General features: G+C 43.4%; 1 protein-coding gene across 5 annotated transcripts in view; it reads right to left on the bottom strand.

Moving 5' to 3' along the window:
- NLGN4X (neuroligin 4 X-linked) overlaps window positions 1-16,603 on the bottom strand; it is a 311,861-nt gene that overhangs the window by 262,140 nt on the left and 33,118 nt on the right. The window contains exon 2 of one of the 5 annotated variants that reach the window (XM_068962332.1): window positions 9,101-9,119. The exons of the other annotated variants lie outside the window; for them this stretch is intronic. Coding sequence (XP_068818433.1) covers window positions 9,101-9,119 — 19 coding nt within the window. The remainder of the gene's footprint in view (window positions 1-9,100; window positions 9,120-16,603) is intronic. 5 annotated transcript variants of the gene reach the window in all.

The following is a 16,603-nucleotide window of genomic DNA, read 5'->3' as shown; positions in this document are numbered from 1 at the left end:
TATCAACCTACCTAGAAATTGACTCTAGGCAGCTCAACTAGACCCAACTCATGCTGACTCTCTCAACATGACATATCCCACATCGGAGCAGAAGCTTCAAGGACGACTGCCAGTTTCCCCAGTGTGGTCAGCCTGGTCTCCTGAGTCCCCTCGGCTTGGATTCTAGAATGAGGATGACGCGGCAGGAAAGCAAGGCAGAAACCAACTCACCACCGGAAGGAAGAGAAACCACTCGTGTTCCAAATAATTGGCATGATGGTTCTGGATTACAGAAGTTTCACTCCTTCCATGTCTCTCTCTCCCTCTCCTTCTTTCCTCCCCTTCCTCCTTATTTTTCAGTGACCATACTTCCTTCTCTACATACACTCATTTAATCTCATAACTTCAAAACACCTCTAATTTCTGAGGTCTCCTGAATGGGCCCTCCAGGCCACACTCTCCATTTCCAGCCAATGCTCCGATCCACAGCGACCAATCTAACATTTAGCATCCTGCCAATGAAAGAGACTCTGGTGCGATCCCTGAGTTGGAAAGATCCCCTGGAGGAGGCAATGGCAACCCACTCCAGTATCCTTGCCTGGAGAAACCCATGGACAGAGGAGCCTGGCGGGCTGCAGTCCATGGGGGTCACAAAGAGTCAGACATGCCTCAAGCGATGAAACAAGAAAACAAGAGCCCACTATGTAGAAGAATTGATGCTTTGGAACTGTGGTGTTGGAGAAGACTCTTGAGAGTCTCTTGGACTGCAAGGAGATCCAACCAGTCCATCCTACAGGAAATCAGCCCTGCGTGTTCACTGGGAGGACTGAAGTTACAGTTGAAACTCCAATCCTTTGGCCATCTGATGCGAACAGCTGACTCATTGGAAAAGACCCTGATACTGGGAAAGCAAGAGAAGAAGGGGATACCAGAGGATGAGATGGCTGGATGGCATCACTGACTCAGTGGACATGAGTTTGAGTAAACTCTGGGAGTTGGTGATGGACAGGGAGGCCTGGGGTGCTGCAGCCCGTGGGGTCGCAAAGAGTTAGCCACGACTGAGCGACTGAGCTTAACAGGAGAGAGAAACAGTAGCTGTGTTCCGTAGTGACAAGACAGGGGTGTCCGAGAACCTGAACCGCCCAGGTGAGAAAGATGAGCGAGCTTTCAGACTGAGTGCCCACGTTTCCCTCACTGGATAGAGATGTTACTGAGTCCAAGGTCACCCTGCTCACTGCAAGCAAGGCCCAAGAATCCCAGACAAGGTGGTGGAACCAGGAAGGGACTTGATTCTGGAGGCTGTGTTTGTGTGTTACTGGCTCAGATGACTACTGTATTTTGAACGCTAAACCTTCACCATTTCCTCAACATTCTTCATTAATCACGTTTAGATTTGGTTCTTGTGCTTAGTTATTTTAGAATCCAGATTCAGACTGCAAGACGATTGCATTTCAACATTCTAATTAAAAGAAGAATGGGCTTCCCAGGTGGCGCTAGTGGTCAAGAACCCACCTGCCAATGCAGTCAATGTAAGAAACTTGGGTTTGATCCCTGGGTCGGGAAAATCCCCTGGAGGAGGGCACGGCAATCCGCTCCAGTATTCTTGCCTGGAGAATCCCATGGACGGAGGAGTCTGCGGGGCTACACCCCATAGGATCACACAAAGAGTCAGACACGACTGAAGTGACTTAGCACAATAAAAAATAAAGTGTAGTCACTCAGTCGTGTCCAACTCTCTGGGACCCCGTAGACTGTAGCCCGCCAGGCTCTTCTGTCTATGGGATTCTCCAAGCAAGAATACTGGAGTGGGTTGGCATTCCCTTCTCCAGGGGGGTCTTCCTGACCCAGGGATCAAACCTGCATCTCCAGAATCTCCTGAAACTGGCAGGTGGGTTCTTTACCACTGAGCCACCTTGGAACTCCCATTCCGGAGGGACTCTGAATAATCATCTTGTAATGGGCTGGTTGCCAGGTTTGCTTATGGATCTGAGAGGGGGGTGGGGTGGGGTGAAGAAACGAAGTAAGAAAGACTATTCAGTTCTTGCTAATGTCCCCCAGGATGGCCAGCCTCAGGCAGGGGGATGCTTCCTCCTGCTTTCCACAGTCTTTCGCAAGAGGGTGGCTTAGTTTATCTCCCCGAGGCAGGCCATTATGTTTACATAATAATGTATCTATTACATTAACAATAGCCTGCAATAATAAAAGCAGCAAGATGGGGGGTTACAGTCACAGGAGCAGACCTAGCCTTTTGCTGTTCTTCAGTAGCTAAGGCAAATCTGACTCTTTGCCACCCCATGGACTGCAGCACGCCAGGCCTCCCTGTCCATCACCAACTCCCAGAGTTTGCTCAAACCCATGTCCATTGAGTCGGTGACACCATCCAACCATCTCATCCTCTGTCGTCCCCTTCTCCTCCCGCCTTCAATCTTTCCCAGCATCAGGGTCTTTTCCAATGAGTTAGTCGTTCACATCAGGTGGCCGACGTATTGCAGCTTCAGCATCAATCCCTTCAATGAACATTCAGGACTGATTTCCTTTAGGATGGACTGGTTGCATCTTCTTGCTGTCCAAGGGACGCTCAAGAGTCTTTTCCAACAACACATTCAGCATAAATTCACAGTTAACCCTTTCTGGTTACCAGAGGATCATGGTGTTTCCCATCACCAGGATTCTGAATCAGGGACTTCACGGTACAGATCTGGGAAAACCCAAGGTGCCTGGGTTCCTGGGAACTCCACAGAGGTCTGGCTTCCCACTGGAGGCGTAGCCAAGCAGGAACCCCGTGAGGCCTTCCCAGAATTCACCCCCACCCCGGCCCTCACCCTGCCTTGCTTCTGTGCAAACACTTTAGTTCAAGGATGTATTTAATCACACATGTGAGGAAATGCAGAAGAAAAGGAAAATAGTCAAGCAAGACAACAATAATAATACTTTAGCCATTACACAAAGTCAAGGGCCTTTACTTCCTCCTCACAGGATAGAGTGGCTTCCCCGGTAGCACTAGCGGTAAAGAACCCACCTGTCAATTCAGGAGACATAAGAGGCGCAGGTTCAATCCCTGGGTGGGGAAGATCCCCTGGAGGAGGGCACGGCAACCCACTCCATTATTCTTGCCTGGAGAATCCCACGGACAGAGGAGCCTGGCGGGCTACGGTCCATGGCATTGCAAAGAGTCTGACATGACTGAAGCAACTTAGCACACACACAGTCAGGGGCTACAGATAATATTCTGAGCCAAGTCTTTGAGCTGTTTAGCATTTATTAAAAGCCCGCCAGGTGGGATAAAGTAAGTTCATGCTGCCCACAAGCATGGAGACTGCAGACCAGTTGGACACGAAAGCTGTTGATGCTCACTTGTGATTACTTCATCACCATCTCGTAAGAAGGATGTCTGTGAGCTGACCACGCCCTGCTTCTTGAAAGTTACAAGACTCCTTTCTATCCCATCTAAACAGAACACACAATCTTGAGGGCATCTGCCCACGGCGGCTCCCCTCTGCCTGGCATAGCTAGAAAGCTAGCTGTTTCTACTTCACCCAAAACTCTGAGATATAATGCAGTACCCATACACAGAGGACGAATTTCAGCAAAAGACTGAGGTTTCTGTGATGATGGAAATTCAGGCTGATGAAACACTGGGACTTTTTCTCCCTGAACCCTCCATGCAGCAGGTCATGTATTTACAACTCAACCTTGTAGATTTCTTGGAGAAGAGCCTGCCTCTGGAAGGGAGACGGGACAGGAGGGAAAAGGGCATAAAGACTTTGGTTGAGGAGCCAGAAAATTCTACAGCCCCTTTAAGGGAGATCCACAGCCCCTTCCAATATGCCCCGAGTCATCAAGCTGAGAGCAGGGTTTCTGAGCAGAAAATGGACATAAGTGATCTGCCAGGGTTATCTGCTGGCTCCAAGGAAACACAGCAAGTCACCCACATAGAAACCTTCAAGTTGCAAACCATCAGCGAGGCGAACGTGTGTGTTCACATGTCCAATCCGGGAACGTAGCTCACATGTCTTGCGTACATTGTCACGAGTCTCCTTAACGAGCAGTTGTGCATTACTGGATAGAATACAGGAATACAGGATCTTTATTTCAAGCACAGGAATTCCAGAAAGCAAGCGCTGAAGCAGTTTAAGTACAGAGGCAACTGTGTTCATTGCACACCTAGGTTAACTTTGTTGGGACTTTTCAACAACTCTGACGTAATAACAGACTCTCTGAAGTAAACGGATTCGTATGTAGGGGACTTACTGTTCCTGATCAACTCATAGGAAATATGGTAAAGCCAGTTAGGAAACAGGAACCGCTAAGACAGATGGAATCCAACAAATACAACAGATAGAATCATCTGTTTATCAGAACGATGGATGACTAGAGTAAACACAAGGCTTCACTCTAAGGATATTAACTATCCTCCCCCAGTGGAAGGCAACAGACACAGGAACAGTTTTGAAGGGGGTCGCGAGAGTTGCCGGGCAAGAGAAATAGGGTGCTGGAACTGCCAAAGTCAAAGAACCAGCTACAGTGAACACTTTCAACCAACAAAGACAATGTGAACGCCAAAAGATGAAGTCATTTTCCCAGAAGGATCTGGAATGGAGGAATGGGAAAAAGAAATGCTCTCCATCCCAAGACATGGAAGACAAAGGCTGAATCTGTATGTCATCTCAGAGGAGGATCATCGAAAGACAACGCAGGTTAAAAGGCTGAGAGTGAAAGTCGCTCGGTCGTGTCTGACCCTTTGGGACGCCATGGACTCTACAGTCCATGGAATCCTCCAGGCAAAAATACTGGAGTGGGTAGCCTTTCTCTTCTCCAGGGGATCTTCCCAACCCAGGGCTCAAACCAGCGTCTCCTGCATTGCAGGCGGATTCTTTACCAGCTGAGCCACCAGGGAAGCCCAAGAATACTGGAGTGGGTAGCCTATACCTTCTCCAGCGGATCTTCCTGACCCAGGAATCAAACCCGGATCTCCTGCATTGCAGGCAGATTCTTTACCAGCCCAAGAAGGTTGAGAGGAATTCTATTCAAGGACACTCAAGTGCACCCTTTTTAAATGATTACTGTTCTTCTTGTTGAGTCGCTCAGTCGTGTCTGACTCTTTGCAACCCCGTGCACTGTAGCCCACCAGGCTCCTCTGTCTATGGGATTCTCCAGGCGAGAATACTAGTGTGGGTTGCCATTTCCCCCTCCAGGAGATCTTCCCGACCCAGGGATTGACCCAGCATCTCCTGTATTGGCAGGAAGGTTCTTAATCATTGAGCCAGCAGCAAAGCCTCTTTTGAAATTATTAAAATGACAAACCTTATGTTACATGAATTTTATCTCAATAAAGGAAAAAAAAACTGGAAAAAAAAAAAAAAGGAAGGAGAGGGGGATAGAAGAGTGTCTGAGACTGTCCAAGCAGTAAAGAAAAATGTATGCTTAGCACGGGAAATTCACAAGTGAAAGAACAGGCTTATTTTTAAAACCAAACCAAAAAATCAATTTCTGGACCAAATACTATGATTTTTAGGAACATTAAGAACACACAGAATACTTTTCAAGCTTCCAGTGAGAAAAAAAAGAGCGAATGAAACGAAATCATTGTAATCAGAGGTTTTCACAGCAAGTCAAGACAGAAAAAGCAACACAGTATATCTGTGGAGTATTATTTTCAACAAGTTAAAGGGAAGGGAAGGAAGTGTGGGACTTTATATACAGTGAATCTATCTGTTAAATGAAAAGGAAAACCAAATTTGCAAGTCGTATAAAATTGACTGCATTAAGCCCTCAGGGAAAATACTCTTGGAATGATTTGGTTCTGCCAAGAGAGACACAGGACTAGAAGAAATCAATAGAACAGAAGTAAGCTTACAGCTTTAGCAGTCTCAGGAAACAGTCATTTAGACCACACGTTCCCTTACCATCCAGCATGGTAGGGGACGACGGGGCTGAGAAGAGAGGCAGGCAAAAAGCCTACTAGTCCTTATCCTGATCTCCAACTATCAAAACATTTAATTGGTAATACTAAGAACAGATGTGTCTCTCACTGTAAAATGTAATTACGGATGCTAACATTCAAGCGGTTACAGGAAACCTTGACGAATCCATCCTATCGGAAGACGGAAGAAAACAAACCCCAGGAAAAGGCAATATGACAAAAAACAGTAGCGATAATAAGTCAGAGTTCAACAATTTCACTTCGAAAAAATGCAAAGTAAATAAAAACCGAGCAAGCGTGGCAAACAGACTACACGAAAATAGTCACATAAATTATAGGCCTTCCCTGATAGCTCAGCTGGTAAAGAATCCGCCTGCAATGCAGGAGACCCAGGTTCGACTCCTGGGTTGGGAAGATCCCCTGGAGAAGAGATGGGTTGCCCATTCCAATATTCTCGGGCTTCCCTGGTGGCTCAGCTGGTAAAGAATCCGCCTGCAATGCAGGAGACCCAGGTTCAACTCCTAGGTTGGGAAGATCCCTGGAGAAGGAAGGGAAAGGCTACCCACTCTGATATTCTGGCCTGGAGAATTCCATGGACCGTTAGTCCATGGGGAAGCAAAGAATCAGTCACACTGAGCGACTTTCACTTATTTAGACTGTAGAGGAAATGTAACTGCAGAAACACAAGTGGGAGAAAAATGATAGATTAGAACCACAAATAGTTTCATCAATATGCTGTTGACAGTAGATATATTTAAAACTCAGGGCTAAGCAAACTTGACATAGAACAGACTAAACTAAAAAGATAAAGCAGAATATAAACTAACTGAAAACATTTCTGGGATGCAAATTTAATCTCAGATGAAAAATCATAAACGTCATGATGATTTACTAAACTCTGGGAAAGGAGTAAAAGAGAAAAGATGTAACGGACATATTTAGGTAACTCCTTCATAACAAAGCCTCAAAGTGTGCAAAAAAAGTAATATATATATATATATATATATATATAGTACATTTATATGAAGACCATGTAAAGCATTCTATTAAACAGTAACACATATGTATTATTCAGAAATATTATATTTATAATATGATAATCACAATTATAATTATATATTTAGATATGCAATCTGTAATCTATTTATAAATTCAATAATATTCAGTTAGTCAAAAAACTAATCTGGGTTCTTCTGCGATATGGTATAGAAAAAAAAGAAGAAACTTTTTGACCAACCCAATATATATATAATTCACTTTTATAAGTTTTACATTTAATATTTTATATTATACAATGTCACCTTCCGTGATGGCTCAGAGGGTAAAGAATTTGCCTACAATGCAGGTGACCTGGGTGAGATCCCTGGGTCAGGAAGATCCCTTGGCAGAAGGAAATGGCAACCCGCTCCAGTATTCTTGCCTAGAGAAACCCATGGACAGAGGACCCTGGCAGTTTACCGACCACAGGGCTGGCAAAGAGTCAGAAATGACTGAGAAACTTTCACTTTCCCTGTATAACAGATAATGTGTTATCATATATTAATATACAATGTTAACCTGTAACATTTAAGACGCAAGAAATGTAAGAAAAAAATATGATAAGAAATTAAAATAGCATCTTCTAGGAACTGATCAAATTAGGAGATAAAATGTGATCTGATAGCTACACATGGAAATCTATGCCCTTCAAAATACATGTTTGCAAATGTGCATATGCAGAAACAGAGGTGTGTGTGTCTGTGAGTGTTTGAGTGTGTGTGTGTGTGTGTGTGTGTGTGTGTGTGTGTGTACAGCTTTCAAGCACACACAGAATATTGACAAAATCGCAAGTGGTACTTTAAAGAAGCATCATCATAACCCAATATATTCTTTGATACATAATTCATTCAAATTATAACTCAATACTTGACAACATCCCATAGGAAAGGGCAGCCCACTCCAGTATTCTTGCCTGGGAAATCTCACAGACAGAGAATTCTGGTAGAGTATAGTCCATGGGATCACAGAGAACTGGACATGACTGAGCAACTGAGTGCATACAAAAGGTGTTAGGACATTGGATCTGTCTGAAAATATACTTTAAAGCTAGAGTAGAGATACAATATACTTGAAATTCAATGATAAGTAAGGCATCACATGTACAAATTTCACAGATCCAAAGAAAATGCTTTCAGAGATAATTAAAACTTTGAAATACATTTACAAGATAACAAGAAAGATTGGAGATAAATGAGCCAGAGAAACAAACAGAAAACCTAGAATAAAAGAAACAGAATAAATGCAAGTAAATAGCAAAATATGTCTGATAGAGACAAGAGTAGAAATCTGTGAAACAGGAAACAGGAAAACAGTTGAGATAATTAGCAACATGAAATCTAATTTACTGCAAAGCTTAGTCATGTAAGCAAACATCTGGTAAGAGGGATGAAGCAAGTTCAAAACGTGATGAAAGGAAATGAACAAAGGGGGATTTCATTGGAAGTAATGGCATATATGTTGCAGGGGCAAAGCCAATTCTAACTCCAAGTTGGAAACTGTTTGTCTGACTTGCTTTTCCTTGCTTTTGTTATTATCATCATACTCAGTGGTTGCTGGGAGGCCCTGCTCCTCTGCTGGACTATAAACTAAAGAGCCTTTTTGTTTAGCTCAAGGAGAGAGGGTTTGTCCCTGCCCACCTGTGAGTAGGAGAGATTAACACACCCCTTCCCAAGGTTGTCTATCCCCCTGGAGATGTCTTGCAAGACTGAAGAGCCTCTCACTTTAATTCCCAACTTTCTCTACCTCTCTAGTTTGCCTTTTGACCTTTGAACCACATTGCTTCTTTCTCTCTGATCTATAAAAGAACCTGGCATCCAGACCCCAATCAGATGGTTATTCTGAGGAGCTAGCCAGTGGTCTTCTAGGTCTGCTGGTTCCCCAGTTAAAGCCTCTTCCTTGCCTCAACACCTCAACTCTGGGATTCACCGGCCTCTCATGAGGTGAGCAGACCAAGCTTGGACTGAGTAAGTGATTAAAAAAAAATAGAAAAGAATTGGAAAAAACAAATCTTTCAATGATATAATCAGTGATGCTAAAAAACTTAAATTGAAATAAATATTTGCGAAAAGATAAACATTTCTTGTTCAGTCGCTCGTAACTAAATATTTGAGAAAAAATAAGAAAAGTTTGACGTTGTTCAGTTGCTCAGTCGCGTCCGACTCTTTTGCGACCCTGTGGACTGCAGCTTACCAGGCCTCCCTGTCCATCACCATCTTAAACACCGATGAGGGCGGGAGGAGAAGGGGACGACAGAGGGTGAGACGGTTGGATGGCATCACCGACTCAATGGACATGAGTTTGAGCAAGCTGCGGGAGTTGGTGATGGACAGGCAGGCCTGGCTTGCTACAGTCCATGCGGTAGCAAAGAGTCAGACACGACTGAGCGACTGAACTGAACTGAAACTAACTAAAGACTATTGTAAATAAAAACGAATTCCCACATAAAACGCTCCAATCAAGATAACTTTCAGGCAACTGCTAACAATCCTTTGTGTTGACATTTGTTCAGAAAAGATAAAATGAAAGGAAGCAGCCAAAATATTTTTATAAAAGTAACTTGAACTTGCAACCTCCCTGGTGGCTCAGATGGTAACGAGTCTGCCTGCAACGCACGAGACCCGGGTTCGATCCCTCAATCAGGAAGATCCCGTGGGAAACGGAATGACAACCTGTCCCAGTATTCTTGCCTGGGAAATCTCAGGGACAGAGGAGCCTGGTGGGCTACAGTCCATAGGGTCGCAAAATAGTCACACTGGACTCAGCGATGAAACAGCAAGAACAAATTTTTTTTTCAGTTGCCAAAAGTAGATCGAATTCAAATACAATTTTAAATCAAATCATGATGCATGTACAGATGCAGATATCGTAAGTGAGACACTGAGAAACCAGACTTAATAGAGCACTCACCATTTTTTAAAAGTTCACACCATGATCAACATGGGGCTATTTTCAAAATACATTAATAGGAAAAAAGAGATTATTAAACCGGGTGAAGAGAAAAAAATAGAAAGATGTCATGTAATCAACTGTAGACATGCCAAGACTTTTACTTTATTTTTTTTACAATATTCAAAATTCCTATTTAGAGTTTAGAAAAAATTCTTTAATAACTTGCTAAAACACTGCAAATTGTGGGTAATCTCTTTTATCTGGTAATAGCCATTTGTGAAAAGAAAAAACAACCCTCTAGTCAATATCACAATTTTAAAAATCTATTTATTATGTATTTATTTTTATATTTGGCTGCACTGGGTCTTTGCTGCTGTGTGTGGACTTTCTCTGCAAAAAAAAGAGCAAAGTGTGGAGTGGAGGCTACTATGCAGTCCCGATGCTCTGGCTTCTCAATACAGCGGCTTGTCTTGCTGTGTAGCGCAGACTGGAGGCTAAATGAGCTTCCTTAGCCACAAGCACTTTAATTGGTAAGTCACTCAGAAGAGTAGACGACTCAGAACGATCGCTCAATATATATTCATAACGTATCAAGAGTCAAGATACCATTTTGTATCAGAAGCAGGAAGTGACATAGGAAAAAAGATAACATGTACCCCCCAAATAAGTTACCTTCGATATCATTTTAACACAGTTAAAATAAGAACTCAGTAAGTGCTGAACTCTACCAATTTATACATGGGGGCTTCAAGAATTTGGAAAAGTATCTTTTTTTTTTTTTTTAAATTCTTCAACTCAATACAGCTTTCAACAAAGCCAGCAGAATTTTACAGATTTTGTCACACTGATCCTTCCTGTACGGGGAAACATAAACAACTACAAAGAAGGAAGAGAATGGGTGAAGAAGAAAAACACAGATTATTTGTTCTGTTTGACTCCTAGTTTACTTTACTGGGCTTCTCTGGTGGCTTAGACAGAAAAGAATCTGCCTGCAATGCAGCCCTAGTTCTATCCCTGGGTCAGGAAGATCCCCTGGAGAAGGGAATGGCAACCCACTCCAGGATTCTTGCCTGCAGAGTCCCATGGACGGACGAGCCTGGTGGGCTACAGTCCACGGGCTCACACAGAGTCAGACAGAACTGAAGAAATAGAAGACACACACACACACACACACACATCTTTCAACACACCCCTCTGTGCGTGCGCCATCTTGCCCTATCTGGACCCAAGGTAACACTACAAATCACTGGCTAAAGATGCACACTGTTTATCTTCAGTCTTGAAAACATTTGTTCACCATTTGGAGGAAAATAACATCAGATCCCTACCTCACACCATACTTACAAATAAAATCCGCATAGAAAAAAACGCAGGGATGAACTCTAGCATTTCCAAACTCCTATGTAAGACAAACATCTCATGACCTTGAAATAAACTAGTATTTCTTCAATATGTCCTTCACAAAAAGATTTAAGGAAGGAGAAAAAAAAGAAAGTGTTGAGGGATTACTGATAAATGAAAAATATTCATTTTTTTTTTTCCTTGCTTCAGACGTGGTGGAAACGATGGCAGGGAATTGGGAGAACACACTTGAAATGAAGGGGGTTCATGTTTGGGAACGCATGTAATAATTAAAGATTTTAAAATTTAAAAAATAAACTAAAAAAAAAAAAAGAAATGTTTAAAATAAAAAAAATTTATGGCTGATTTTTCTTTAAGCAGAGCATGCTGAGTTGTGTGCCTGGCCCCCTATGGCTAGAAAGCCAAGACATGGGGTCCCTAAAGGGGATGTAACCTGAAGGATGAAGGAAGCCAGCAGGGTCTTGTATTGACACCACTGTCAATATTCTCAAAATCCACTGTGTCAGCCTGTCATTGCTTTCTATTCTTGTCATAATAAGAAATAAACCTGAGACGCCCCAGAGTCGATTGTACAAGGCAACTTAAAAACACTGGAAGTGCAACGGAAGGAATTGATACGATTAAGATGCTTTTGACGTAACAACCCCCTTTGTTTCCACCGTGTCACTAAACATTACCCTATAATGGCTTTCTAATGGCTGATATCCCACGCTTATATTGTATCTCTAATTGCATAACAAATTCTAGACTGTGAAAAACGGTGTGTCCATTTTCTTTTTCCTTCTTGCCATCTTAAGCGCTTGGCTATGAAAATGCCTTCTACCTGGGTCTTTCTGCACATGCCCAAATTCTTCCTGAGGATAAAACTCCCGTGTCGTGTGATGTGTTCCTAGCATTTGCTACCTACTGCTGTGCTTTCTCCTGAGAAGACTAGGACAATCTGCAAACCCTCCAACACTGTGTGTGTGGGCATTTCACCCCATCCTGCAGCTCGGGGAGTTTTAGGAGAACGAAGAGGAATTGATGCTGTAAAGTACAGCAGCTGCAGAGAAAACTGAAGTCGTCCCTTCAAAGAGAGAGGGAGAAAAAAGACAAGTCTCATATTCAGGCAGAGACGGGTCTCAATTTACGGATCATAAGCCTCAGCTATACTTTGAATGCCCCCAGCATTAGCAACTTTGAAGACTCTTGGAGAGGAATACAGCCCTGTTTCTAGACTCCTGCTTGCGGTGGATTTAGAAGGAAAGCAGGTCATCCGATGTAAACGGGGCAGAACAGAGCATTGCAAATCAGAGAAAACCTGCCATTACAGACAGGAGGGAGCTTTGAGGTCACAGTCGGGGAGAAGGCATTCTAGAAACAAGTTTCGTTGAACCCACTGGATTGACGCAGGATTTTGCCTGTCTACATTTATGATCTACATAGACCAGCAGGCTTCCCTAAGTATAATCATCGCTCCAAAACGCTAAATTCACAGATAGCTGAATATTTTCTGGCAAGGTCTTTACCTTGTCCTTATTATTATTATTATTATTTTTTTTGCAAAATGTCTCCCTTTCCATTAAAAGAGAACAGGTGTCATGCGTAGGAGGTCACATCTTTGCGCTTAAAAGGAGTTTCAGTTGCTGCTCGACTCAAACAAAGGCGTGCGAAAAGTCAAGAAATCTGTCTACGGGTGCGCCTCCTGCCAAAAATGTATTTTAATCTCCCATGCCTATGTGTTCAGCTGTATCCAGCTCTTTATGACTCCAGGGTCTGTAGCCCACCAGACTTCTCTGTCCATGGGATTTCCAAGGCAAAAATACTAGAATGGGTTGCCACGTCCTCCTTCAGTAAAATTTCCAAGATTCAGTGAAAAGGTCCCCTTCCTCTCTCTCAAAAACAAAAAAAAAAAACATAACAAAGTCATTCACAAGCACCCAAGACTGACAATTTTTTTATATATACTAAAATGTCTACAAAAACCTATTTGCAGAAGCAACCCAAGTGCCCATCAATGGATGAATGGATAAAGATGTGGTTCATAGATACGATAGGATATTACTGAGCCATGAAAAAGGATGCAATGATAACCATCTGCAGGAACACAGACGTAGAGATGTTCATACTAAGTGAAGGAATTCTTATAGAAAAAGACAAATACCATACGATATCACTTGTCTGTGGAATCTACAATATGAAAAAACACTGAAATATATTTATAGGACAGAAACAGACTCACCAACGTAGAAAACAAGCAAACGGTTACAAAGGGGAAGGAGACGAGGAATAAATTAGGAGTCTGGGATCAACAGATACCCACGACTATACAGAAAACAGAAAACCAGCAAACACGTATTTGTATCGCACAGGGAAGTATATCCACTGTCTCATAACAGCCTGTCATGGAAAGGAATCTGAAAAAAATACACAAACGAATCGCTTTGCCGTATACCTGCAAGTGTGCTGCTGCTGCTGCTAAGTCGCTTCAGTCGTGTCCGACTCTGTGCGACCCCAGAGATGGCAGCCCACCAGGCTCCCCCATCCCTGGGATTCTCCAGGCAAGAACACTGGAGTGGGTGGCCATTGCCTTCTCCATAATGTACTATGCTTCAATTTGAAGACCTATTTGTCTATCCAATACCTGGCTGTCAGTTTCTGTACCAATTGTGCAAAAAAAAAAAAAAAAGGTTTCTCATTCTTAAAACACTCCCTGATGCCACATTTCTTTCTACAAATGTCCATCTCATCACTGGATTTTCCCTGAGTCCCTCTTATCACAGAGTTTCCCATATGGAAAGCCCACAAGAAATCTTCTGAAATGGAGAGAAGTCCTCAGTGTGAATTCACTACTGTTGTTTAAAAAGGGGCTTCCCTTGTGGTTCAGCTGGTAGAGTCCACCTGCAATGTGGGAGACCTGGGTTCGACCCCTGGGTCGGGAAGATCCCCTGGAGAAGGAATAGCCACCCACTCCAATATTCTGGCCTGGAGAATTCCATGGACTGTATAATCCATGGGTTTGCAAAGAGTAAAAAGAGGCATCTACAAGGCCCGGGTGTGTGTGCTAAGTCACTTCAGTGGTTGGCAACTCTTTGTGACCCCATGGACTGTAGCCCGCCAGGCTCCTCTGTCCATGGGATTCTCCAGGAAAGAATACTGGAGTGGGTTGCCATGCACTTCTCCTGGGGTTCTTCCCGACCCAGGGATTGAACCCAAGTCTCCTTCCTCTTCTGCACTAGCTACTGGATTCCCTAGTGCCAGCGCCCTCTGGGGAAGCCCCCACGAAGGCCAGACGCTTACACAAAGCAGAGATGTTTTTGCGACTTTATTTTCATTTTTAAGATTTTGAGCTTCAGCGTTTTCCCATTAAGCTCTGGCTGCTGGTGCCATTAATTCTCTTTCACGCATCCCACATAAATCACTGCAGCTTCACATTCCTAGCTCTTCCGTAAATCTGGCAACAATGATGTTAATTGTGCGTGAAAAATATATTAAAACTGTAAATCACGGCTATTTTCGAGGAGGATGGGGAAAACGGATCTAAAGTAACAAACCAAACCCTCTTCCCTTTGTCTGTATCTGGCCAGTGGCCATTATATTAAAAGCACAAAATTATAGCCTGTTTTTCATCAATTAGGCCTCATTGTTCATTTCTTGAATCTAATCAGGACCGTATTAAATGTACCACAAATCCCAGGATAATGACCACTGGCTAATTTTGTTAATGGTGATGGTGGAACATTCTCTTTGTAGGGTGTGCTCTTTATAGAGTGTTTGCATATGGGGACATTTTTGTCCCAGTTGTATATACAAGGGGCAAAGTATTTCTTTCTGGCGTTTCATTCGAGCCATCATCACTGCAGCGAGGAAGGACCTCTGAGATAATTGTCTGTGATTTCAGAATTTGTTCTCGTTCAGTCCACCCCATGGACTGCAGGATGCGAGGCTTGCCTGTCCTTTACCATCTCCTCGAGATGTTGAACTCAAATTCACGTCCACTGAGTCAGTGATGCTATCAGACCACCTCAGTCTCTGCCGCCCCCTTCTCCTCCTGCCCTCAGTCTTTCCCAGCATCAGGGTCTTGTCCGATGAGTCAGCTTCTGCTTTATGTTCCATGCAATAGTAACTAGATCATTCCTCCTACCACGAAGGAAGGTTCATCTTTTCTTTCTAAATGCACCTGTGGATATTCCCTTTCAATCTTACTACACTAGTATACCAGTTGGACAAAAGTGACCAAAACAATGTTCATCACCCAACTTGGGAAGCAGAACCAACCACGTAATACCTTGTACCAGCACACGTTTCCATGCCAAAATTAAGCATAGTAACTGAGACGAGCGGGCTTCCCTGATAGCTCAGACACTTAAGAATCCACTTGCAAATGCGGGAGACTCGGCCTTGACCCCTGGGCTGGGAAGATCCCCTGGAGGAGGGAATGGCAACCCATTCCAGCATTTTTGTCTGGAGAATCCCATGGACAGAGGAGCCTGGCGGAGCTACAGTCCATGCTGTCACAAAGAGTCAGACACGACTGAGGGCGTGAACAACAATTGAGACAATGTCCTATTTTCCTTCTGTGTGCTACCCCTTCCTCCTCCAAATGCTCCAAGTCTTCTGTTTAAAAAAGTCTTTATTGAATGCATTACAATATGGCTTCTGTTTTATATTTCAGGATTTTTGGGGGGGGGCATATGGGAGCTTAGTTCTCCGAGCAGGGATTGAACCTACACCCCCTGAATTGGAAAGTGAAGGCCTATCCGGTGGAGCCCAGAAAAATAAGGTCAGCCATTGTTTCCCCATCTATTTGCCATGAAGTGATGGGACCGGATGCCATGATCTTCGTTTTCTGAATGTTGACCTTTAAGCCAACTGTTTTCACTCTCCTCTTTCACTTTCATCAAGAGCCTTTTTAGTTCCTCTTCACTTTCTGCCATAAGGGTGGTGTCATCTGCATATCTGAGGTTATCGATATTTCTCCCGGCAATCTTGATTCCAGCTTGTGTTTCTTCCAGTCCAGCGTTTCTCACAATGTACTCTCCATACAAGTTAAATAAGCACAGTGACGATATACAGCCTTGACGTACTCCTCTTCCTATTTGGAACCAGTCTGTTGTTCTATGTCCAGTTCTAACTGTTGCTTCCTGACCTCCATACAGATTTCTCAGAAGGCAGGTCAGGTGGTCTGGTATTCCCATCTCTTTCAGAATTTTCCACAGTTTATTGTGATCCACACAGTCAAAGGCTTTGGCACAGTCAATAAAGCAGAAATAGATGTTTGTTTTCTGGAACGCACTTGCTTTTTTAATGATCCAGCGGGTGTTGGCAGTTTGATCTCCAGTTCGTCTGCCTTTTCTAAAACCAGCTTGAACAACTGGAAGTTCACGGTTGACATATTGCTGAAGCCTGGCTTGGAGAATTTTGATATATATA

Source organism: Capricornis sumatraensis, chromosome X (genome assembly GCF_032405125.1).
Source record: "Capricornis sumatraensis isolate serow.1 chromosome X, serow.2, whole genome shotgun sequence".
NCBI classification, from domain to species: domain Eukaryota; kingdom Metazoa; phylum Chordata; class Mammalia; order Artiodactyla; family Bovidae; genus Capricornis; species Capricornis sumatraensis.
The sequence above is the reverse complement of the archived record's forward strand: the minus strand, read 5'-3'. Positions and strand labels throughout refer to the sequence as shown.